Here is a 25,190-nt window from a genome sequence, read left to right as displayed (position 1 = left end):
CGACCATCGCGCGCACACAAGTATTTTCCCACTCTTTTTGTGGTTTGGCCCATCATTCCGTGGGCGCTCTGGTGCGGCTACCGGAGCACGCGAGGCTCGTCTTCAGGTCTGTGGGTTGCTTCATTCGCCACGAACTAACGGAGTCTCGGGTTCATCTTGTCTCCAGGCGAAGCACAGCAGGTCGGTTGCCGACGACATGACATGGCGCGGGAGTCGATAGACAACTGACGGGCTGGAGGCGGTGAAAAGTAAATTATCGAGCTACCTCAGTGTCGACGATAACGCAGATTGGACATGGAGTGATCAGCCACAGATGCAGCAGCAGAGTCACAGACGGACGCATGGGCATGCAGGTTGCAAGCCTCAAGCGTTGCTAATCGGCAGGCGGGCCAAGATGATTTGCCTGGTACGGCGCATGACCTCGAGATGCTGGGTTTTTTTTTTTTTTTTTTTTTTTTTTTTTTTTTTTTTTTTNGTGGTGGTTTTTTTTTTTTTTTTTTTTTTTTTTTTTTTTTTTTTTTTTGCCCGCCTCGTACGGTTGGGGAGAGCTCAGGAGCTGCTCTGTGCTCATTGCCAGGGGTCTCCAAGGTTTGCTCCGCGTCGAGAACAATTCTCGGTGCGGAGAAGATGCAACTCTGCGCGCACTTTTGCTGATGAGGTAGTTTATCCGCTGCTGGACAAAGCAGGGGGAGGCATGTTTTGGCAGCCCTGGGGATTTTTGATCTTTGTCAAGTGTCAGTGACCGTGTCAGTGTCCAATCGGCCGAGAGAACTGGAGGGCTAACCTCGTCGCTCTCCCTGCCGGCCGGGTCCACGACCCATGAGACTGGCAGCATGAAGCACCAATCAATGGCCTCATGGGAAAAGTTGGCAAGCGAGCTGTGCGAATTTCGCTAGGTCCCGCAAGCGCAACCGCAAGCGGCGGGTTATGGATAAACTGTGGTGTAAATTGGTGGCAGGTGGCAGGCGTGCTGTCCCGTCGTCTGGGGCGCTGGGCTTCTGGAAACACTGTGAAATGCAGGGCCGTCCATCTCCACCGCGCTTTTGACGGCACACCGGGCACAATCGGCAGGGGAGGCGTCGGAGTTCCACCGCTTGGCGGAACGAAGGAATGGAGAGGGAGACCAGCAACAGGGGCCGTATCAACGTCCTCAGTGGTCGGTTTGCGGTGCGGGTGACGGTGATGGGCGGCGGTTGGTTATTGGCCTGTTCCACGAATACCTGTCGAAAGAATTGACTATTTCCTTCTGCTGTTGGTACCAGTTCGGTACAACATTTGTCTGGTACTTTCCAGGTTGTCCGAGATGTTGTGCATAAGGTATCGACATGAAGCCCAGGGCGACGGTGCCGGCGGCGGCGGCGGCCACTCCTGTCGCCTCGACAGATGTGCTTCTGCGCCGTTACCTGGGCCATCGTTTGTTCGCAGCCACCAGCCACCACCACCAGGACCAAGACCCAAGAAACGTGAAGCCCACACCACTAGCAGCAGCAGCAAAGCGAAGCGAAGCGAAGCCGAGGAGCCAAAATCAACGCCGAGGCACGGCAGAAGTCGGTGGTTTGGCGCTGGTGTTAGGTAAGATTCGCTTGGCCCATCGTCCCATCATGACGTCTGGTCTTTGGTTCTTTGACACGCGGGTTGGAGACGGAATCATAGGTCGTGTGCCGGACGCTAATGAGCCGCGGGGGAAAGGGCTGCTTGCTGGATGTCAGTGTCTGTCTGTAAGGGTAGACGAAGAAAAGATGGCTGCCCGTTGCCCGGGTCTTGGCCTCATTCGTCCAAGTTGGACTCCAAGATGAAAAGGTAACGTACCAAGAAGGTTGTGTCCTTCCTACCAGCGCAGCGACCAGTGACCTGTGACCACTGCAGACTGCACCTCGACTGGTGCCGCAAGCCCAAAGGTGGTTAGTCCCGCCCGTCCCCAGCGTGGAAAGGTAGGTACATACTGCGCAGTAAGGTAGGTAGGTTCCTCCCTGCCTGAATAGGCACGGAGCAGGCACCTTACCTAAGGCAGGTAGGTAGCGGTAGCTAAGGTAGGTACTTAGGATAAAGCCGACTTGCCGAGCCCCAGCTTTCCTTCTTTTTCCTTCGAAAAAAAACGTATGGATACTTTGTACATGGCAATAAGCGGAAAGCTGCCGACCCCTGATTGGCTTCTACCGAAGGTGCATCCCGGTCATGGCTGCCTGTCGTGGGCTATTATTAGAAGCACCCCGGTTGCCTCATTGGGACGGGCTAGCCAGTAGTGGCCGGTCGGCGATGGATCCCCGGGCAGGAACAGGTGAGAGTCGAGTGCACCTGCCGCACCTGCCACCTGCTGGCTGCTTTTTTACCTCACAGCCCTTACCTTGCTCGGTCTGGTGCCAGATGGGAAGCTGCGCTTAACCTTCTCTTTCCAGCCTCTGTCCAGTGACCAGTCCCTTTTTTGACGTGCCGGAAACCAAGCAACGCCAACTGCAACCTCACTTGGGAAAGAAGAAGCGATGTCATGCTCCTTAGAGCAAGCCTTGGTCCTTGACAACGTCCAAGCCGACAACACATCCGTACGGATACCTGCTACCCAGGGAGGGAACTAGGTAAGTAATCAACCAGACAAGGCTCACGATGCTAGGCCCAGGCTACGGATACCAACACATCTCCGGTGGTCGTGGGGACCGAATCCGAGATCCACCATCAACCTCCTCTCTCACAGCTCTCTCTCAACGCCGCTCACTCCACCACCCTTCAGTCATGATCCATCTCCATCTCGCCCCTTCATCCAGCTCCATCTGCTGCTCCCAACCCCCGGGCGCCGTTGCCAAGCCCCGGCGCATGTGACAGCTTTTGTCGACGCCTCGGAGGTCATCGCCGTTTGAATCCGCGACCTCGACCTTGGATCCGCTGATGGACACCCCGATGTCTCCAGCCCACTTGTCTCCGTGGGCCGTCGACCCCCCGACCGCCCATCCTCGTCCTTAACCCCATTCCCTGGGCACTATCACGTCGTTAACCTCGGCCTCGCGCAGCCATGCGAACTCCTCCTCCAGCCCCCTCCCTTCCTTGCCTCGACGACCGCTCTCGCTGGAGCCACCATCATCGGCTGCCTGCATGCATCCTGTGCGCTGCGAGACAGAGGCTAAGGAAGCCGGCCACCTTCTCGACGACCATTCGCAGAAGCTTTCAATACTGACCCGTGACTAGGGCTTGCACAGTTCACGGCATGACAATTGCTGCGAGCTAATGGCCACCAGCTGCTGCCCTCGTGGAACGGCCAACGAACCATGCCCACCGCTTGGCGCCTAAATTTGCCTTGATTTTTCACCTCAACGTCTGTTATGATATGATCCGGCTTGGATCGACGCTGTGTCTCTCTGACTCGACCCTGCCGGGCCATATTATCCCTCATTATCGACACTCTACTCGCCGCAACTAAACCTCACGCCGTCTGCTTTTCCGTTACCCACCGGCTCCATGGGCTATCGCAGGACAGGCGCACCCCGCGGCCATCGACACACCCGTCTCTCGCCTCGAGCCTCCCACCCTCGCCCTCCTGCTGCTGGACGCCAACTCCCTCTCCCCAACACGCACTAGTCGGGGGTTGCCCTGCCCGCCGTCACCCTGTTGCCTCCACGTGCTGGGCAGCTAAGGCGGGCTCTCTGTTGGCTCTGCGAGCAGCGTAAAGTCGCTCCGTGCCCGACTTCAAGGGTGCCCCTGCTTCCGGTTCCAAGATCTTCGCCGCGCGCAAAAAAAGTTCCTGATGTTTTTGTCGGACGACATTCCCATCTGCACCTCCTCGAGAGCAGCAGCAGCTTGTCACGGCATCCGCCATCCGCCAATCGTCCTACGACGACCAGCGCCCAGTGTACCCCCCCTTTTTTGTTACCCTGCCTTGTCCCCCTTTGGGTCTCTGCGTCCCGACCGGAACGCTTAGCCCGATCTCGCGGCGGCTTCTTGCACCCAAGACTCTAGATCATCAGCAACGTTGTACCGCCGCTGCAGTGCCACAGATGTCCAACACTGGAGGGAGAGCTGAGGGGCAGGCAGAGCGTTCAGCGCTCAAACTCTTCAGCACGCCTCGTCCACCGCTCGCCGGCCGTGTGTGTGCGGTGTGTGTCTGCTGCTGCGCGCTAGCATCCACAGCTGCGAGTTCTGCATGCCCCGAGCCCAAGATTGGCGAGATCATCGTTCATCATGATTGCGACGGCAGACGGGTGAAGCCATATGGTGAGACGAGTTCGAAAGCCCGACCCTTGAAATGCATGGCCCGTCTCCGATAAAGTACGGATCTTCTCTCTGCCTGCCCAGACTGGTGGTGGAAGCCGTCCCTCGGTGATGATCAGAATTGATCGTGATCTCTCAGCTCGCGACGTGCCGCTGCCAGACGTCTGAGAATACCGACATTGGGCCTGCTCAACGCACGTCACGCTGTCACCGCAGCGGAACCCCGTCGGGTGTAATTCACAGAGGGATACACAATTTCCAGCATCTCGGACCGGTGCCTAAACCGAGCCCTATGCCCTGATTCGACGTGCCCAGAGCTTGATGCAGTTAAAGTTCCGCCGATAGGGACCAACCGTTTGCCACCGCGGGCCTGTCGTGCCGTCTCCAGAACTCTCGCTAGTGTTTGATGGGCGTGACGGACAGCCCGGTGAGAATCCGCAGTGGCGTGAACACCTCTCACGCGTTCTCGCGGCTCGCCTGTTCAGGAGAAGCGCACTGTTAGAGGGCCATTATGCTTCCCCGTCGACGATGCCGGGACATGCCAACTCAAGATTCAGATCCAGTGCTATTTCCATCGCCAAAATGGGGGTGTGTGTTGTGCTGCCAAAGTATGTGTGGGTGGGTGGGATGGCATGATCCCCTCCGTCATATCAAAGACGGGCAACACACACCTGCCGGATGATGAGGCTTGCCAACGGCGTTGCGGTGTGGCGCATTACTAAGACCATCTTCTGTCAACCGCACCAACCATGTTGTTGACACCGCCACAAGTCTTGCCAGTTTGTGCCAAACTATCGGACAAGTGGTAAACTTTGTGTCCTGAGACGCTCTACTCTGATGGGCGGGATGTCGTTGCCAGCCTACGCGCGCATGAACAACACACCCCATCCTTCTTCTTCTAGGTGAACCCGAGTCAGTTGACCGACCGCATCCGAGAGTCTGGGTCAGCAAACAGCACCGGCATCATCCATCGAGACAGAGAGGGGAGGCTGTAAGGCTTCGCCGACGATGACACACGGCCCCGGCGCATCCCGTTATTTCTCCTGACCTGCTGCGGAAACGCGGGCGGCGGCAAAGGGGCCATGAACCCGGCGGGATGGATCTAGACGCGGATGGACGCGGGGGTCTCCCGTCGTCGACATCGGATTGAACGCGCTTCCAGCCCTTGGCGCTCGTGCCCCGGATCGCGAGAGGGCTGAATCTGAAATCTGAATCGCGCGGGAGAGCAGGATTTGGGATTGTCAGACATGGACCGTCCGTCATTCTTTTCGGACGCAAACGCCGAGATCCAGGGGCTGGCGTAATTGCAAATAATTGAGCAGGAAGAATAATGAAGAGAAAAAGTCTATGTGAAATTGCCGCCGCCCGGCGTGGCTGACGTTGTTTGCAATGCAATACTCGTTCGACGCTGATGACTGTAGAGCGGCAAAAGGGGGAGAGGGGCAGGTCTAGCTCCCGCGGAATTCCGTCGCAGCGGAAATACAGTTTTCAGTCAGCGCTCTCGCTTTCGAGAACCACATGAGGCGAGGAGGATCTGTAATGACAGTCAGCGTCGTGTGTGGTCAGAAGCCATTCCGGCAGGCGAAGCGTGCGTCTTGCCTGCCCGCCCGCCTGTCAAAGTAAAGTGCCAAAAGAAGTGAAATTGAGATCAGCGTTCCGTTTGGAGGCTTGAGGTTCTTGGGCCGGAACTAAGTTTCAACTTGCTCTTGTTCGTCGGACGTTGTGCTTGTTCGGCCCCGAGTACCCCCGTCAAGGGCCCGCTTGTCAGTGTGTGCGGTTGATAGGTACGCAAAGTCTGGGATCCAGCAACAACGGCTCAAATCCCCGATGGCACAATTGGCTAGCGCGTCAGACTGTTAATCTGGAGGTTGGTGGTTCGAGCCCACCTCGGGGAGATTGGGTGGTTAAAATCCACTATAGCTTGAGCTGCTTGGTCTTTTGCATTTTCTTTTATGGATTTGGATGAGATCCTTTTCTGCTTTCATTTTTACTGTGTGAGCTTCTTGAGGTGCAATGTGTGATTGTATGGATGCTGCGTACTTGGACGTACTGCATGCAGCACGTTAAGTATGAATGTTGACCAGTGACTGCGGCTTCTCAATTCCAAGCCAACCTCACGATCAGAAATCCAATGGGCGCTGGACAAAGACTTGCACGAAATTAATTTGGCTTTTCCTAGCAAACGAGTCTAATCATTATTAATAGTCAATCAACTCGTAGACTGAAAAGACTTGTTGTCGACGCGCGTACAAACTTAGAGCGCCCAAGATAAGCCAAAGACTTAGGAAACCAACCAGCCGTAACTTGACTCTTCTGACAAGTACCCTCTACAACTTCCTCGAGTCCTGTCTACGACTTGTCGAGTCTTTTGAAGAGGCTCACCTAGTTCCAATCTTAGCAAGCCTGGATCAAACAAGGCCTGAGTCGTCGTTGCATCCGCACTTTCGCAACTGTTGGGCAACGCGTGCTGTAGACACATTCCGCAGACATATGCAGGAATGACAGGAAATACAGCCTTAAGCTGCTCCGAACTCTTTACGCCTCAAACTCAATTCAAAATTAGCTGGATTTGCACCTCAGCTGGCGATCCCACTGACTACAGCCGATGGAGCAAGCCAGATCAACGCAGGACGCAGTCCACTTACCCAAACCTTGCGTCCAGTTGACCGGCTCTAAATCTGAGCACGTATGCGTGTGTTCAGACAACAGACTCTTCAAACGTGGGCAGTGGCGGCGTGGCCAGACTCTGACCGTGGTTGGTTACTCAAAAGACACACTGGGCGAGGAGCACAATAAGGAGGCTTCAGGCAGGAATCTCGATGCGCCCAGGCTGGAGACGTTTCGGTGCCTTACCGCCGTCTCCCGAGGATCACAACCAAGGTTCGACTCTCAAGTATCGTGGTCGGCGCACTGTGAAGGAGGTAAGGGCTGTGCAGAAGCTCAGCTTCCTGACGTGACTCTCAGGATATCACCCCGTGAGCTCACCGCGACAAAACTCTACTGACCGCAGAGACAAACGAACCTTGGTCTTCTTCGTCAGTGAGCATGGATCAAATATTGACAATGTATCTGCTTCTATGCACGACATTGATCAAGGTGTCTATATCCTAATACTCGTGCTCAGGAGCTGCTGTGTGGGTCATGACTTGGAAGTTCACGATGTGTCGTCGCTTTAAGATACCGATTGGGTAAGCTCAATATTGATGCTTAATCGTCCCTCATGATAGGCAATTGCTGCGGCAGCAGACGGGAGGCGGCCAATATCAGGCCCATGAGGTACGAAGAGAGGCTTCCCCCTACCCGATACAATAGCAATAGGCTTTGCAAACGCATGAGGGTCGCTTACGGCGTTGAGCAGGTCATGTCTCGTTGCGAGATGCAAGTCACTGGTGCGTTATGCGATGGCCCTGTCTTTGATTTGCAGAGGAACGACGGGCTAGGGGGCACATCTACACCCCCAAGATGACTGGCATGCCAGCGACTTCCGGCCTCAGTTGACCGAGAGAACTGAACCCTCCGGCAGACGTTACTTTGCATGGGCGTCTCCCACGTTGACCTTGGCTTGAGAAGCCCACGAGGCAAGCTCGAGTTCGTCCCCGCTTGGATGACATGGTGCATTCTGATGGCAGCGCTCATAGAGGTTGCTGCCTTCGCGCCAATGCGAACGCCTCGATGACATTCAACAGAGTTCGCGTCCTCTCATCACCTTGAGCTCCCAACGAGAAGTTACGTGCGTAATGCCTCGGCATCCATCCACACCACCTCCTTATGACACTCAACCAAGCCACGATAGGTCCGTCATGCTCACAGAGGTTACGCCTAGCTGGTTGCCTGCCAGGCAGATGGGTCGCCTTGCTTCCGGACCGAGCTGTACCTGCACACCCACATGGATCTGGGTCACACCGGGCAATAGAGCACGCCGTCAGCTTCTGTCGGGATTCATCAATTCATTCATCTACGACTATGGCTCTAACGCAAGAAAATATCCGTTGATGTACAGTCTACTATAGGTATCCCGGATCTCCATCAGGAATGCAGGTATCCACCGATGCAGGTATTTACAGCTTGGAAATGATAGCGCCAGCGAACTCGCCCGTCTTGGCCTTGCCGCCCAGGTCACCAGTGAGGGCCTTTCCTTCCGCGAGGGTATCAAAAGCAGCCTTCTCGATTCTGTCGGCGTACTCGCCGAGGCTCATGTGACGCAGCATCATCATGGAGGAGAGCAGGAGAGCAGTGGGGTTAGCCAAGCCCTTGCCGGCAATGTCGGGGGCGGAGCCGTGGACAGCCTCGAAGATGGAGCACTCGTCGCCGATGTTGCCGGAGGGGGTGAGGCCGAGACCACCGATGAGACCGGCGCACATGTCGGACAGAATATCACCGTACAGGTTGGGCATGACGAGGACCTTGTCGTTGTAGGGGAGAGGGTCGGTGGTCATCTTCAGGCAGGTGTTGTCGAGGAGCTCGGCGTCGAACTCGATATCGGGGAAGTCCTTGGCGACCTCGTTGCCAGTCTTGAGGAAGAGACCGTCGGACATCTTCATGATGGTGGCCTTGTGAACAACGCGGACCTTCTTACGACCAATCTCGCGGGCGTGCTGGAAGGCAAAGCGGAGGACGCGCTCGGAGGCCTCGCGGGTGATGAGCTTGATGGACTGGACGACACCATCAACAACGACATGCTCGATACCAGAGTATTCACCCTCGGTATTCTCGCGGATCAGGACGGTGTCGACGTTGTCGTAGGGGGTCTTGTAGCCGGCGACGGATCGGCAGGGACGCAGGTTGGCGAAGAGGTTGAAGGTGCGGCGGAGAGTCAGGTTGAGGGAGACATGGCCCTTGCCAATGGGGGTCTGCAGCAGAAAATGGTGAGCAAAAATGGCTGATGATCCAGGCTAGGTAGGCATATACATACGGCGAGGGGACCCTTCAGGGCGATCTTGTTGCGCTTGATGCTCTCAATGGCGGCATCGGGGATGGCAGTCTTGCCATCCTTGAGGATGGGAGTGACATCGACAGGCTCCCAAGTGACGGGGGCCTTTTCTGAATGATCAGTACCAGGTCTACTGCTGAGAAAAGAGGCGCAAGTGCCGTGTCCAAACGTACCTTAGCCGCGGCGAAGATGTCCTTGACGGCCTGGGAGATCTCGGGGCCGATTCCGTCACCCTCAATCAAGCTGACCGGGTAGTTGCCCTGCGCGACGAAATCAGCATGTTCGTTCCTCAACAACCTGTAGTACCGCGGATTGGGTGTCGCCATTGAGCTGTCCAACGTGGACAACAAGAGCGACATATTCCTATTGCGCGCAAACTATGTGGGGCATCTGGAACGGAAACGAGCTCGAGGGTGTACGTACGTTAGAGTCCTTGACGCCGTTGAACTTGGCGACCTTCTCGCTGTAAAATCTGGAGTTCTGCTTCTCTTGTCAGCCAACGCTGTGCTAGCCGTCAGATGGCGATGTTGCGGCTCGACGCTGCGGGTTGTGCGTGGAGCTGCTGGAGGGGCCAGATCGGGGGATCGGGGACTATCAATGCGTACCTGGAACTGGGAAACGGCGGCGGCGCGAGGGGCAGCGCGCAGAACCTGCCGCCTCATGGGCGCAGCGAAAGTACGGGCGGCCAGCATTGTGACGGAGGTATGAGCGGTTCTTTAGAGGGGAGAAGGATACGAATTACGCCGAGGGAGTAGAGTTGCGACGAGGTGGCTGATCCGGGAAGATTTTGTGATCGGAGGATCGGAATTTCAAAGTCGGGTAAGGTCGGCTACGCTTCGTAAATACGTCGCTTACATAATATGACAACTCCCAGGATTCGCTGCGGGGGCTTCCAGTGACAGGTTGGCATTTTATACAAGCGCGTCAACGGCGCCATTATGTAGTACGAGATTCTTGTGACCTTGATCGCTATAGAGAGCATACTTCAGTGGAGGAATGGCCGTTGAAGCCCGAACACACATACACAAGGTTGTCCGCCGATAACCTCGCGACTGACACACAACCACCGCGAGTGCACGAACTCACTCGACTGATAGATCCATCACCGGTCATGGACAAGGGCTGATGAGTTGATGAGGTTCTGCATGATGAAGTCATTCACAAAAAAAGGGAAGTGGTATAAGAGGTTCAACATGTAAAAAATATGTATGTCTACACGCAATACCCTCATATTACACTGCGTTTATCCTACTTTGTAATCTTTTGCTAGATGAGCCATGAAACTTTCTCGATATGGCCTCATATAACTGAGTATGTCTCACTGAAGGATATACTGCCGGTTTTGGCGTTGTATTTTTAAATTACTACCACTGGACGATATCCAGACCTCCTTTTCGTTCGCCACCGAGATACGTGCACTTCAATAAAACGTTAACCACAAACGCTCGCTCTCATACCAACGCCTACGTGCCCTCTACTTCAATTCATGTCTGGAACAACCACACCCCTCCAATGATCGGATTTCATTTGACGTTGATTCACCCTCCCCAAGCCCATAGTCGCATGTGCACTCGCTAAGTCATCGTTGGCTGAAGACCGGTCTCGTGAGTAAAGTCCGGGCGGGTGGGCATGTAAGCTTACTCGTCCCCGTCATGCTGAAGCTTCCCCTCGAATCCCCCGCTGTTCTTCAACACCAATAAGCTGTCGTGCGACACGACCTCATCAAACCCCAGCCAAACACCTAATGACAGACCGCACTGGTATATTGATGCAGATATCTGTGTACATAGTCCACACGCCTTGGCTGCAGACTTTCGACGCCTACTTTTTGGTTCTTTCATACAATCGGAGCGGAACAGAAGGTGGGGACAAACGCACCAGTCTGAACAAAAGAGAGTAGATGCGTCAATTCGATGCGGGTTAGGTCCAAAGGTATCATGACGCTCGCGGCCGGACCAACCTCCTTAAAAATTCCCTCCCCTCCCTTTCCCAGCGTTTCCCTTTCGACGCGCGCAGTAAAAAAGAAACAAAGAAGGCCACACGCAGCGTCCCATTCTATTCCAAAATGCCAAACTCCAAGATCGCCAGGCTCGGCAGTGTCCGAACCACACATTATCACGGCCTGGAACCGCTTACAAACTCCGTGCCCCGGCAACGGCCGCAGGTTCGGTTGCCGCCTGGGCTCGTCATGCTTCGGGGGGTGTTTTTGGTATCACATCGTCCTGCCCAGCAGACTAAAAAATTTCATTGCGCGCTCTGCGACCTCGACCGGTTGCCGTGCCGGCTGGGCCGTGGAGTGCTGTTCCCCTCCCGCCCGGCGCCGGCGCGCACCGCGTCGGTGTAGCTGGGTATCGGGGGGTGCGAGGGGCCCGCCGCTGCTGCCACCGTCGCGCCACGGCTCCGATTGAGCACGCGGATGAGGGGCGTGTTCTCGCTGTCCGTGCTGTTCCGGCGGCTTCCGGCCTCCGAGGAATCAGGACTCGTGTACTCGGGGGGAGGATTCAGGGCGTCTTGAAGCCCAAGCCCTACGACGCTTTCCCCTTCGTGCCCGGGGTTGCTGCCGCTTGGCTCGCCGCCCTCATCGTTGGGCACGAAGTGCGTCAGGGAGATGTCAGTCGGGCTTCTCACGGGACCGGGGCTCCTCGGTGGTAGTACTCTGAAGTTTCCGCTCCTTGTGCGTCCATGCTGAGGACCCAGTCCACTCTGCGAGTACGACTGCGACTGCGTGTGCCCCCGCTGCAGCGTAATGCTGCCCGTGTAGCCGTCCTTGCGCCCGGCCTCGAGCAGGATGTCGCCCTGCTCGGAGCCGTACGGCGGCGGCGGCGCAAGGCTGCCGGTCATGGGGGCGAGGCCCCACTTCTTGACGTTGGCCTCGATGAAGACGAAGCCGGCCTGGCCAAAGTTGACGTGGATGATGCAGGGGCCGTTGGCGCCGACGGCGGGGAAGAAGTTTTGCGACTTGACACCGTGAACGACGTCCTCCAGCTTCTTACCGTTGCGGGTGAAGAAAATGGTGCCCGTCCGCGGGCGGTAGCCGACGCCAATGACGTCGCCCTGGACGTACTGGGGTGCGTAGGGTGTCGCGTTGAAGGGCTGGTTGCACCGGCGCTGGCCCGTCGACAGATATGCGGCGGAGTGTTTGTGGAAGCCTAGACAGTTAGTGCGTGCGGGAGAGGCGGACTGGGTCGGGCATACCGGGTAATCTGAACAACGGGTACGGCTTCGTGGCCATGCCGATGCTGATCAACGTGTTTTCGGGCTTGTCGTAGATTTTGGCCTCCCAGTAGTAGACTTCGTTCTGCTTTGGGACGGGCAGGTTGCTCATGACGGTGCATTCGGAGTCGAAGAACTCAATCTCGGTGCGGGCCTCGACGAAGCAGTTGGCGATTTCGAGCTCGGGCTCAAACTCCCAGGCGGAGACGCCCTTTTCTTGGATGGCGAGGTACTGGGACAGCGAAATGTCTGTCTGGACAGAGTCGGGCGGGTTCGCGTTAATGAATGCTGCGGGCTGGTCAGTGGTCTGTCTGCGGATGGCGCGGCAGGTTGAATGGTTACCCTTTGCTCTCAAATACTCGGTCCGCTGCATGTCGTCCATGGACTCGAGGGCCTCGGCCTCTTCCCTGGCGAAGGCCTGCTCATCGTCGTACTCGCCGGGGCGTCCGATGCGATCGAGAAAGATGCGACCGCTGGCTGTGTATCTGAAGAAGTAGATGACGAGGAAGATGATGGCGATAAGGACGGCGGAGCCAAAGGAGGACAGCAGTCCGATGACGACGCCATTAAGGGCCGACGACGGTGTTGTCGGGGCCATGACGGACAGGCGGGCGGCGGTCGTCGAGTCAATCCGGTCGGTCGGTTGGTCGGGTGAGGGATTGGAATCGGTCGATCGAGAGGAGGGACGGCTGGCGTCACCGCCGCGAAAGCAGCATTCGGGGGGATGGACTCGGCTGGCGGGTGCGAAGAGAAAAGGAAGGCGCGATAACAAACAGGGGCGTGAGAAGGGAAGGAAAGTCGACGTCGACGGACGTAAGGGTTGAAGGCGAAGGAGAGGGAGAGATGCGGATTGAATCGGGATCGAAGTGGCTAGGTGAGGTAGGTTGGGTCAGACGAGCTGGTCGTCGATGTCGCCGCGGTGGTGGTGGAGGTCGTTGTTGGGCGGTTGCGTGCCGCTAACAGCAGGACACCCTGAGAGCGGTGCGTGCTGCAGAGCAGAGCAGTGCAGTGCAGTGCAGTGCAGTGCAGTGCAGATGGCTGGCGGTGGTGGTAGGTACGGATAGGTAGGCGGCAGGTGGTGGTGGCACACAGGCTCCGACTGTCCCAAGTCGCAGGTTGATGGGGCCTGGGGGTGACCAGGTGCTCTCTTGGAGTTTGGGTGCCTCCCGTCTTGTTTGTGGCGGGTCCTCAGCTGAGATCGGACTCTGGGCGCTGTGCGGCGCAGTGGCCTGGGCTGGTCCCGTATCCGCAAGGTGAGGTGCAGGCAAGGCACGGCAAGGCAAGGCAAGGCAAGGGATCCGTAAGGTGAGATAAGGCGGCGCGAGGCGAGGCGGAGGAAGGACTAATAAGAGGTGGACAGGGCGGGTATCGATATGCTATGCCTATGCAGGATGGACGGCGTGCAGACAGAACTGTAGTCTGTCGATGGGATGAATCGATGGAGAGGGGAAGGCGGACAGAAAAAGAATAACGTCGTGAGGGCCGTGGACCAAGGTCGGCCGTTGATGCAGCGCAGCAGCAGCTAATGCGTCGGGGTGTGTGTGTGTGTGTGTGTGTGTGTGTGTGTGTGTGTGTGTGTGTGTGTGTGTGTGTGTGTGTGTGTGTGAGAGTGGTGGATGGTGTGTGGTGTTGGACTGCGAGGGGCGGCGGCGGGAGGAGGTGGAGGAAGGGAGGGGAAGAAGGATGATGACAGGATGAAAAAAGCAATCAAGATCCAAGCAAGGGGCGCGACACACACTCAGCGCGCGGCGGCACAACAGAGAAGCGACTGATGGTTTGCAAGTTGCGCGATGCTCGGAGAAAAAAAGACGAAAGACGGAGAGGGACGTTGAGAGAAAGTCGTCGTCGGTTCCAAGAGCGACGGCGGCGACGGCGACAGCGCTGGTACAGGATTTCCCTGGAGATGTACGGCGCAGTTGGGCTCTGTACACAGCAAGGCAAGACAAGGCAAGGCAAGACAAGGTACATGGTCATGGACAGCAAACTGTTAGAGGGTCGTGTCTGCATTCGGTGTCGCATTCTAACGGGTGGCGGGGGCCATTCCCGTACTGCGGAGACGCCGCGCCCAGTCGTCGCCAAAGATGACGCTGACTGACGGGTCCCAGCTCCAGCTTTCCAGGCCCGCGCAGCACGCGGTAGGCTCCCCTTCCACTTGCGACCTGGGGCAGACCTGGGCCAGGTACATGGCCATGTACGTAATGCCACCGCGGACGGGAGGTGCCTTGAGGACAAGAACGGACCCTGACAACACACCTCGCCTTTGCATTGGAGCTGCTGCACAGCACATTGGACCATCCACCGAAGAGAGAGCCCGACCCCCGACCCCGACTCACCTCGACCCGTTGACCTGCAGCAATGCCATGGCCTCCGGAATCTGCGCATCCTTCTGGGTCGATGGGTCGCTGGAAGCACCGGAGACGGACGGGGCCATGTTGCCACCCCCGGGCAGCGTCGTTTTTTCCCATTCCTCTCGTCGCGTGCCCATCGATCCTCGACCCTCTCACAAGTTACCCCTCCGCCACCACTCCTCTTGTCGCAGGGTGCCGTCTGTCTGTCCGTCTTCATTGTTCGACTCCGACCATCGACCACAAGCCATGCCGCCTCCGTCGATCCAACTTCGACAGCCCCTTTCTCAGCCATAGCATCGCCGCTAGCAATCAGCGAACATGACAAGCCCTCCCAGGCACCCACGCGGCGAGCGCATAACCATCGCCCGGACGGTCAAGCCTTAGCCCGGGCTGCCTAGGTAGGTACCTGAAGTGGGAAGTGGTAGGGCCAAGGGCAAAAGGGACGACCGAGTTACTGTGTGAGGTGCTTGTCGGGAGTGGCTGGCAGCCCCGGCGCAGCCCACTAGTTTCATCGGACAGAGGGCGAGGCACTTTTCGCATTGGGTTTCATGCTCTGGCCGTCTTTGTTCCCAAAGAGTTCCCTCGTCGTCTCGAAGCCGCCCGTGCTCAGCCGCATCCCCCCCTTTTTCTTCTTCTCCAGTGTCTTGAACGTTGGTTGTCCCATCTGTCCAATAATGCCCCGTCGCCTTTGTTTTCGTGAGAGACACGCCGCGTGCCTGGTTGGCCGGTCTCATCGTCCAGTCAGAGCCGCCCCCCTGTTGTATTGTCATGCCTTCCATGCCTTTCCTTTCAGGAACGTTATGCAACGGCTGCACTCAACTAAAGGCATTCTGCATTCCTCACCCGCATCCCCGTCCGGCCCGGAATAGTCCAAGCTGCTCGTCTTTCGGTCCACGGCACCCCCATTCCAACGTCCGTGGTCGTTGTCGGGTCCGGCCAACGTCGAAGCCATCATCTAGGATGCAAATGGTCAAGATGCGGCGCCGTCGCCAAAATAGGTCCCCCGTCAGTGCTTCATCGCCATGGATCCCGCCCGGGCTTTTCCCTCCTGTCAAGATGTCAAACCGCCCCCTCCCCCCTCGACGGCGCCCGCGAACGGCGACGGCGCACTGTCGCTAATCGGAAAGGCGAGCGGGCGGGCGGGCGCCCATCTGTGATGCTACACTCTTTTTTGTTGCGTTGCGCGTGAAGAACCCCGCCCATAAGGCACCCCTGCAGTTTCCCACTTTACGGGAGATCGGCGGTCGGCATCTGGAGAGTCTCCACACCGGAGCCGGTCCCCGCTCCGGATCTCACGCCGGTCTCTTTTTGTGCACGGTGAATTTGCAACTCCAAACGTCGTCGACCCGACGGCGACGACTGCGTGTGAACTTTTTGGTCCACGCAGGTTTTTCCTGGAGCGGAGATACAGCAGCAAGGGGTATGTACGGCATGCGAGCTGTTGTGGCGGCCACAAAAAAAAAAAAAAAAAAAAAAAAAAAAAAAAAAAAAAAAAAAATTTNGGGGGCCAAAAAAAAAAAAAAAAAAAAAAAAAAAAAAAAAAAAAAAAAAAACATGTCTTCTGACAGATGAGCGGAGCTGGGGCTGACTTCATTCCGGCCCCGTAATTCACCACTTCAGCCTTTGTACCAACGCCGCCCAAGTCCAGAAGGGTTTTTTTGCTGGTGTTGCCCGTTTGTTAGAGTTGCTCACTCGGGTTGCTCACTCGGGTTGCTCACTCGGGTTGCTCACTCGGGTTGCTCACTCGGGTTGCTCACTCGGGTTGCTCACTCGGGTTGCTCACTTGGGTTGAATCACCCCCACGAGCAAACCAGATCTGTGTTTTCGGTGACTGGGCGCCGCCCATCTTGTGGAGACCGGTAGATAGGAATCACTGATTGCCGTTGCAATTCTGAACTCAAATTGCTGCGACGTACCCCAGAGTCAAATACCTTATTCACCAGAACACGACCTTCATTCTTTCTCCCACATAAGAAACAGGCGTCTGCAAGTCTCCTACAAAATTGAGTGTTCCCACAGACTGCGAGGACTCCATCCGTTCTACACCCGTTCTACACAAACAAACAATGCCTCGCTCATAGTCATTATTTCCGTCAAGTATATATCCAGCTCGCTGTGTCCTGGCAGAATCTTTCTCCTTTACCCAACTCGACAGGCTTGAAGTTAACCTATACACTCCAGTTGATTAGCAAGAGTCCGCCTCGTTTCGGCTTTGGTTTTCTTCCTTCTTCGCAGGTTTTTCACGTTAAAGGTAAGCTTGCTATCTCATTTTTCTTCCACTCAGCCCCTGCAAAGTCCGCTGCGTCTCGAGAGTGTCTTCTTTCCAGAGTCAGCAGTCTCAAAGGCAAGCTTTTGGTTTCCTTATTTCTTTCCACCAACTTCAGTCACTTGTATATTCAGCCGGCTCGAAAGCATCTTCTTCCTCACCTTTCCACACGCGTTCTTGTCTGACACGTACATACAGTCCGCAGCAGACGGCCAGGATGAACACACAGCAGGGCCCCTGGACACAGCAGGTCCCCTATCCACAGCCGGGCTCTTGGACACAGCAGAGCTGGTCACCACCGGGTTGGACACCGCCGAGCTGGGCACCGCCGGGCTGCTTTTGGCAACAGGTGCCTGTAAAGTGCCTCGCCCACGGTCAATTGATGTGCCACCATTGCCAACAGTGGGTTCTTCTTCCCAGCCGGTCACCTCCCGTCCCGCAAACCATCACGGGGGGTCTCCTCCACACAGTAAACCAGAGGTCAACATGTCGGCACTACATCGACTACTGCTGCGAGAGGCCGGATAACTGTGACTTCCCCCACAGACACCACAGGCGCCGGCCAGCGTCTCGTTCGAAAGGCATCTGCAGACACTGGAAAAACAACGGTAACCCTATGAGTAGGTGTGGGTACGGTGTTGAAGAGTGTGATTTCCACCACCCTTACAGAAAGCCAAATGAACGTCGTCTCCCCCTGGGCTCCTTTACGTGGAGGGGAACAACATACGCCCCGACGATGGCGCCGCTAGGCTTCTCCCCCCAGGTCATCTCCCCCCAGGTCATCTCTCCCCAGGTTGTCTCTTCTCAGGCCAGCTATACCCAAGCCAGCTATACCCAGGCCAGCTCTCCCCAGTCCGCGGCCTCCAACACCGTCTCTCAACCCGAGCGCTGGAGCCAACAATGCCCGCTCCTGGATAAATGCCCGGACTACGGGAAGAGCTGTCCCCATATGCACCACATCATTGCCCACGGCACCCGCCAGCCAAAGGCCGCCGATGACAGTGCGGACGGCGAGAGCAACCCAGCGCAAGATGACACCAGCGCCAGCGAAGCTGGTCAGTCCGCTGAAGAAGACCAAGACGACAGCGATGAAGACAGCCAATACGAAAGACCACCAAGTCGCGGTTGCTGGTCAGACGTCGGTGAAGAGAAAAGACCAAGTCTTCGGCGTACACGGTCAATGGAGTAGTTGCTCCCGCCGGCGGAAAAGATGACGGGGTCGCTAACCTGGAGAGAAAGAGGGCTACTGGGACGGGACACACGGTACGATATGGATTCCTTCGAGCCCGGATTTAAGACACAGGAGCAGGCGGTCGCTTCGAGGGGCATATGCAGTTACTAGACTGCAGCACTGGTATTTCTTTGGGCGCTGTTTTGGGCTTTTAGTTTAGATACCCGGCAGCCATATTGGCCATGCCTCATTTTGCTTGTATTTGTCGATTTACGGGGCGTTCGATGGCGCATCAGGGAGACAGCACCATCGCGGCGTTACTTGGCCGGAAACAAAATGAATTCATCAACTCCTCTTCTGCGTAAGCCCTGTGCCATGAACCATGTACAATAAATAGATACCATGAAACAAGTGCCGTGAACCAACACCGTCGACCAGCTGCCGAACTGCAGCCCTACAGAACGCCACCACGCAGCAAGATTTTCGCATTTAACACGAGAAATCGTGCGGACCCTGCGTGGGGGCCAGGCCGCAAAGGTGCAGAGTGGCTTACATTTGAAAATCTGCCTGGCAGCGCCCAAAGGGTCTGGATGAGCAGCCGGCATTTCACGGGTCAGGTATGGGAAGTTACGGGAAGTTCAGGAGGTCTTTAAACGAACAATACATCACCAAGAAGCAGATGCCTAACAAAGAAGACTTGTTGATGATCTAAAAAGATGCATGTGTTGATTCCCGATGCCAACGCTCTACACCCGACTCCGTGCGAAAGGAATGCCCGCGGCATCCACTGGGTAATCTGTATTTTACAACGGTACTCGCTTCGTCCTCGCAGCTTCATCCTCACAGCGCCACCAACGGCGGCTGCTGCTGTTCCTCCTGTCGCTGCTCACCATGATTTTGTTGTGCCTCGCTGGTTCCGTTCTCCGTTTCGTTCCGTGTCTCAGCCGTCTCCTCGTTTTGGGCGTCTGTGTTCTCAGCGTTTGCTGCTGCCTCCGCTGCGGCTGCTGCGGCTGCCTCTGCCTCCTCCCTCCGCTGACGCTCGGCGCGAGCCTCAGCTTCAAGGTGGGCAATGTGGCGTTCTGCAACGCCCGGAGCGATACTGGCAAGGAAGAGCAGGCCCGCTCTTTCGAGCCGACGCACCTGATCCATGAGCCAGTTGCCGTTGTCGTGTCTGCGCTGGTCCACCAGTCTGGCGGCGGCGCGTGCTGGGTCTGGGCGGCCGTCTGCGCCAATGATGGCGTCTCTGGCTCGCACTGGCTCGTTGGGCTGGTTCGGCGCGGCTAGGGGGATCAGATTCTCCATATGCCGTCTGACCGGGCCCACAGCTTGGTCGAAGAAGCCGTTGAGCAGCCCCGTGTTCAGGACGAAGATGCTGAAGGCGATGAAGACGACCGTGAACCATCTTGACCAGCTGGCGTTGGGCGACGTAAACCACCACACAAAGAGACCGAGTCTAACCATGAGCCAAAAGTGCGGCCACACCTGCGCGATAAGCGGGGCGATGCCGGGGTTGTTGGGATGCGCCGGCATGGCGGCGATGGGAGGCTGTCCCTGGGGATGAACCTCCGGCTGCGGCGGCGCCTGGACCGGCTCGGCAGGCTGAGCGGGCTGGTGCTCGTCCTGCTGCGCTTGAGGCGTGGCGAAGGTCGGCCACGCAACGTGCTGGGGCCGGCCTCTCATTCTGGCGAGGGCCGACGCCGTCTGGTGGAAGGTCGAAATCGGCTGGTACGGCGTTCTAGTTGTAGGGGTATAGTATGTCTCTGAGTTGTTGTTGATAAGAAGGGCACGCGGGCCCTGGGGAGAATTCAAAATGTAGACCTCGGGGCCGCCTGGTGCTTGTCGCTGCACATTCGCAGAGTGTCCGCTGCCGCCGCTGACGGACCGCGCGGTAGGGTCGGGCGTGGCCCGTCTGCTGCTTGCCCTGGAGCCCGGGGGATAGAAGGGGGTGGTGACGCCGACGGAGCCGTTGGCGAGGGACGTTCCTGAAGCGCTCCTCTGCATGGCGTTGGTCATGGCAAGCGTCGCCTGGCCAGCGTCGGCGCCTCGCAAGATGTTCTGGACCTCTGACGCTGACAGCGGCGTCGTGCCGGGCTGCCCGTGAACGTTGAGCGTGCCGCCGAGAAGCGTCTCGTTGACGGTCACGCGGTACGGCTGGCCGTTCGGCATGACGCCCTCCCTGACGTAGGTATGCGTGTCTGGGTTCGCCGGGCTGACCCGACCGCGCGTAGGGTCGGCAGGGTTCACCGGCGCGTTGGGGTCACCGATGCCGTGCAGACCGAGAGACGCCCGGAGGGACTGGTTGTGGTTGATTTGCTGGTTCATCTGCTGGTTGGCCATGGCTCTGTTCATGGCCTCTCGCTGCAGCCCGTTCATCCACGCCGCCATGCTCTGGTGCTGCTGCGCCTGCATCTGCTGGATCTGCTGCAGCGACAGGTTCGAGGGTATCTGCGAGGGCGTCGGGAAAGGCAGGGGGTTCGACGTCGGGGGCATTGGGGTGCGCCTGGTGAAGGCCGCCGCCGTTGGCTGACTGCCATGCGGGTGCGCGTGGCCGGGGTTCACGGGGACGTGGAACTGGGCGATCGGCGGCGCCGGGCTCGAGCCGCGAGCCAGGGCCGGTGTCGGTGTCGTTGAGCGGTGCGTCTCTGCGACGTCTCGGAGAACCAGGTGGATGGTCTGCTGGTCGGTGTTGCGAATCTACTCAGTCAGCATCGCGCACGGCGTCAGCAGGAGCGGGCCAGCTTACGACTTCCTCGCCGATGACGTTCAACAGAGTGTCGCCGTCCTGGGACAGGGGTCGTCCCCGATAGATCAGTCGCTGCTGGGCGTCGGTCGGCTTCAGAGGCAGGGCCTGGCGGATCTTCTCCTTGACCTGGCGGACGGTTGTCGAGGCTGGGAGGCTTGGGAACACCAGGGGCCGGCCGGAGCTCGCGGCGGTCGACGGTGACAGGACCTGCAGGTTTACGGACAGGTGGTCGGAAGCGGCCTCTGGCGCAGGCTGCGCGGTCGAAGACGAGGCTTCAGACGCCATGTTGACGGCCTATCAGTCATGCCACGCAAAGCGCAGCGCGGCAGCTCGGTCGAAGCTCTGGGATTGTCGGCGGGAGAGGTCCGGTGTGGTTGCGCGCGAGGACACGATTCTCATGTCACCGTGCCGTTGGTACTGGAAATTTAGGACATGTGTTGCCCTCCGACTGCAGACGGCAGGAGGTAGCTCAGGTACAGGACCCGCTGGCCTCACTAGGACGGGGTACGTACCCGGTCCCTGGGCGCCGGAAAGCCCGATCCATGCGTGCCTGCCCCAATCGGGGAACGGTGACAGTTGGATTATGTAACGCGGATGAGATGCATCTCACCATGAGGCCCAATCGTTTGCATGTCACTCACGTCTGGGTGTTTCTTGTGAAGCATGAGCCTATTCGATGAAGGTAGTCTAAGTGCTTTGGTACTGTGTGCCCTGCTTCATACTCTTTGCCCTCATCCTCCCGCCTGCCCGTCTTCTCAGACCAGATTCACTCATGGCCTCACTCTGAACGCACATGATTCATGTCTGCTTCCCTCCCTCGCTCGCTTGCTCCCACTCTTTGAGGAGCCAACGCACGCCGTAGCAGTGCTTGATGTGCTCAGCAAAGTCGGCTTTCGCGTATGGCCTAGAGGCTGCGGCTTCCAAGACAATGTGAAAGTACTGGTTCCCTCGCAGCTCCGGTGGTATCAAGTGCTCCGGCACCGGCGGCATCGTGTTGAAACATGCGTTGCTCAGCTCCACGCATCCTTTGCAAAAGTGCCCGTGATCGGCGCCAGAACCCGAGACGAAGGGCATCAGAATAGCCGCCATGCCCTCGAAAGCGTCTTCGACTCGGTAGGAAAACATCGGCACTGAGTGCTGCAGCTTGTGTGGCAGTCTGCCAAGCAGATTCAGGTCACAGCCGGGCGGTCCCAGCCTGAGGTGATACACGTCCCAGATGAAGTCGTCCTCGTCGGTATCCATCGTGAGCATTGGCATCAGCTCGGCCAGCTTCTCCTCTGATGAGTCGTGCATTCGGAGCGCCAGCTGCCTGAGATGCTTCACGCTGACCAGCCGGAGCGGCTTTGACCAGGTTTTTGACGTCCAGTATCCATAGTCTCCCGGGAGAGTGTGCATGACGGGAATCTCGCTCAATTGCTCATCAGTGAGCGAGAAGCACCTTCTCGCCAGGCTTTCCGTCGTCATCAGGAACGAGCGATTGAGCATCAGGCACGACTCGCAGACCCTCTCACAAGTGGGCAGATACAGAAAGTCGCCAAACTGGAAGCAGGAGGCGCATCTCTTCGACCTGAGAACACATCGCAGGGACGATGCCGAGTGATGACGGATGAGATTGGTCTTTGCGAGAGCGACCAATACCCCCGGCGCGTGCTGCATCATCTCCGCAAAAGTCGGCAGGCCTTCGACGGTGTCCTTGGCTTTCCTCGAGGTGCGGAGCAGACGTGAGAGTGATCGGAAATCGAGCTGCTCCATGAAGAGAAGCAAGAGCTCTGTAGGGAAACAGTCGAGCGTTCCGAGGCTTGAGTGACGAGACCCAGAGGGTAATGTCGACGGTCTCGCCATTGTGTCTCGCTCATCGAATTGGATGCAGTGGATTTTCTTGATGTTCTCATGGTGATCGAGCTGTCTGATGGTCTGCTCCGAGAGCGCCAACGGAAGAGTTTCGCAGGCCATTGTAAGCGGGTGAGGTGTGAAGGTTAATTGGTGAGTGCGAATGCGGATGCCGGTCCTTAAGTTGTCAGTTGGTTTGCACACCAATGGACTTATCGAAAAGGTTCCCCAGATCTGATCAATCAAGTCTTCGCTCTCATCCGAACGGGATCGTAGACAGCTTTACGATGCGAGTGGCAGCAAAAGGGGCAGAAGAAATTTGTGCCATCTAGATAGATTGATGGCGCAGCACGAACGCTCAGAAAGGAGCCAGGCCAGGAAGACGCAGGAAGAGGGACCCTTGCACGCAGCTACATGATGGACTTTTCAGCTAGCAGCAAGACAGCCTCACAAATGCCATTGCCAAGTCGAATTCGCTAGTTTTCTTGATGTTTCTTTTTCTCGAGTCCCTTGACAAATAATTCTTCATGTTTTACACTGCTTTACGGGCTGAGGTCTTGGGTACTCATAGTCACGTTCATGAAAGTCATAGGTTCGTGAACATTGACCCGTGGATTAATCCTTAAAACTCAATTGAATCCGTTAATTAACGGACAATCTTCAATTGAGCCATTTTGCACTGCAATTCTTTTTTTTACCACAGGGATATGGCGAATAATTTCATGGTGTTGAAGTTCATTTTATGCACACTTCCCAAAACAGACTAGCGCCTTCACATGGTTCGCGCTGCGTCATGCCACAGCTAAAGCTCTACCTGCAAGATCTCAGCAGAAGCCTCGCCGCCTGCCCCAGCGATTTATCGTCCCGCAAACCCGGCAGAGGCTCGCGGTTCGAACCCCCTCGACCTGATTGAGGCTTCCCAACACACGATGGCCACGCTGTACGCGCGACCGAGCCAGCTGCGGGCCAACCTCCTCCACGGGCCCTTCTCCTCGACCCGTTTCTTCTCCCAACACCACCACCGCCCGCGTTTCTCCGAGCGCCTGCGGTTCGCCCTCAAAAACTCCAAAGTGCAGTGGTACCAGATCCCCGTGGGGGTCGGCATCGGCTTCCTGGGTCTCGTCCAGTTCTACAAGGTTTCGTCGCGCGACCGAGAGAGCCAGGAGAGGAGCGAGGTCCAGGATGCGCCACCCAAGAAGCGCGCAAAGATCAGGCCAGACGGCCCATGGCAAGTCCAGGTCATGTCGACGCTGCCCCTCAAGGCCATCTCGAGGCTCTGGGGCCGCTTCAACGAGCTGACAATCCCCTACTACCTCCGCGTCCCCGGTTTCAAGCTCTACTCTTGGGTTTTCGGTGTCAAGTGAGTCGAGATCGCCGCCGTGAGAGGACACCGCTGACCTTGGACAGCCTGAACGAAGTTGCCGAGCCCGACCTCCACGTGTACCCGAACCTCGCCTCCTTCTTCTACCGCACCCTGAAGCCCGGCGCCCGTCCCCTCGACCCGAATCCCCACGCCCTGCTCTCCCCGTCCGACGGCAAGATCCTGCAGTTTGGCCAGATCCAGGGCGGCGACATTGAGCAGGTCAAGGGCATGACGTACAGCGTCGACGCGCTCCTCGGAAAGAACACCCCCAGCTCCAGCGTTGCCAGCGGATGGACCACGCCCCAGGAGGCCGAGCAGAACGTCTCGTCGGAGGAGGACCTGGTCAAGACGGACGAGGAGTTTGCCCGCGTCAACGGCATCTCCTACACCGTGCCCAGCCTGCTGTCCGGCGCCGCCATGTCCCAGCGGGTCGGCTCCCTGAAGGACGAGGCCGCCGAGCCCCCCTCGCCGTCTGCCGTCTCCGAGGTCCGCGCCGACCTCGCCCTCGGCGAGAAGCCCTGGTACCAGCTGCTGTCCCCCGAGAACAAGACCTCCCTCTACTACGCCGTCATCTACCTCGCCCCCGGGGACTACCACCGCTTCCACTCTCCCACGAACTGGGTCGTCGAGCGCCGCCGCCACTTCGCCGGCGAGCTCTACAGCGTCTCCCCCTACCTCCAGCGCACCCTGCCCGGCCTCTTCACCCTCAACGAGCGCGTCGTCCTGCTCGGCCGCTGGCGCTACGGCTTCTTCAGCTACGTCCCCGTCGGCGCCACCAACGTCGGCTCCATCAAGGTCAACTTTGACCGCGAGCTGCGCACCAACAGCCTGACCACCGACACGGCCGCCGACCGCGCTGCCGAGGAGGCCGCCAAGCGCGGCGAGCCGTACCTCGGTTTCGCCGAGGCCACCTACGCGTCCGCGAGCAGGGTTCTAGGCGGCCACGCGCTGCGCAGGGGAGAGGAGATGGGCGGCTTCCAGCTCGGAAGCACGATTGTGCTGGTGTTTGAGGCGCCCACGGAGGGCAAGACGGCAGAGGGCAAGAGCAGCGGCTGGAGATGGGCCGTCGAAAAGGGCCACACGGTCAAGATGGGCCAGGCATTGGGATACATTGACGAAGAATAAATAA

General features: G+C 57.6%; 5 protein-coding genes across 5 annotated transcripts; 1 reads left to right on the top strand and 4 right to left on the bottom strand.

Annotated features, from left to right (window-relative positions):
• Nucleotides 1-8,255: 8,255 nt before the first annotated feature.
• On the bottom strand, nucleotides 8,256-9,819 carry GCG54_00012993 (Isocitrate dehydrogenase [NAD] subunit 2; the record flags this gene model as incomplete). The annotated part of the gene is made up of 6 exons (XM_045412856.1): nucleotides 8,256-9,047; nucleotides 9,110-9,232; nucleotides 9,301-9,387; nucleotides 9,434-9,490; nucleotides 9,551-9,607; nucleotides 9,733-9,819. The coding sequence occupies 6 exons, from the start codon at nucleotides 9,817-9,819 to the stop codon at nucleotides 8,256-8,258; spliced, it is 1,203 nt and encodes a 400-aa protein (XP_045267514.1).
• A 1,552-nt stretch (nucleotides 9,820-11,371) lies between these two features.
• GCG54_00012992 (Protein ssh4) lies at nucleotides 11,372-12,938 on the bottom strand (the record flags this gene model as incomplete). The annotated part of the gene is made up of 2 exons (XM_045412855.1): nucleotides 11,372-12,276; nucleotides 12,323-12,938. 2 exons carry the CDS (start codon nucleotides 12,936-12,938, stop codon nucleotides 11,372-11,374), a joined length of 1,521 nt encoding a protein of 506 aa, XP_045267513.1.
• A 6,027-nt stretch (nucleotides 12,939-18,965) lies between these two features.
• On the bottom strand, nucleotides 18,966-21,153 carry GCG54_00012991 (uncharacterized protein; the record flags this gene model as incomplete). The annotated part of the gene is made up of 2 exons (XM_045412854.1): nucleotides 18,966-20,819; nucleotides 20,869-21,153. 2 exons carry the CDS (start codon nucleotides 21,151-21,153, stop codon nucleotides 18,966-18,968), a joined length of 2,139 nt encoding a protein of 712 aa, XP_045267512.1.
• Nucleotides 21,154-21,666: 513 nt separating this feature from the next.
• On the bottom strand, nucleotides 21,667-22,821 carry GCG54_00012990 (uncharacterized protein; the record flags this gene model as incomplete). Its single annotated transcript, XM_045412853.1, has 1 exon — nucleotides 21,667-22,821. One exon carries the CDS (start codon nucleotides 22,819-22,821, stop codon nucleotides 21,667-21,669), a length of 1,155 nt encoding a protein of 384 aa, XP_045267511.1.
• Nucleotides 22,822-23,627: 806 nt separating this feature from the next.
• GCG54_00012989 (Phosphatidylserine decarboxylase proenzyme 1) lies at nucleotides 23,628-25,186 on the top strand (the record flags this gene model as incomplete). Its single annotated transcript, XM_045412852.1, has 2 exons — nucleotides 23,628-24,058; nucleotides 24,106-25,186. The coding sequence occupies 2 exons, from the start codon at nucleotides 23,628-23,630 to the stop codon at nucleotides 25,184-25,186; spliced, it is 1,512 nt and encodes a 503-aa protein (XP_045267510.1).
• Nucleotides 25,187-25,190: the final 4 nt, after the last annotated feature.

Source organism: Colletotrichum gloeosporioides, assembly GCF_011800055.1.
Source record: "Colletotrichum gloeosporioides strain Lc1 chromosome Unknown consensus_21, whole genome shotgun sequence".
NCBI classification, from domain to species: domain Eukaryota; kingdom Fungi; phylum Ascomycota; class Sordariomycetes; order Glomerellales; family Glomerellaceae; genus Colletotrichum; species Colletotrichum gloeosporioides.
Note: the sequence above shows the minus strand (reverse complement) of the source record. Positions and strands in the feature narration are given on the sequence as shown.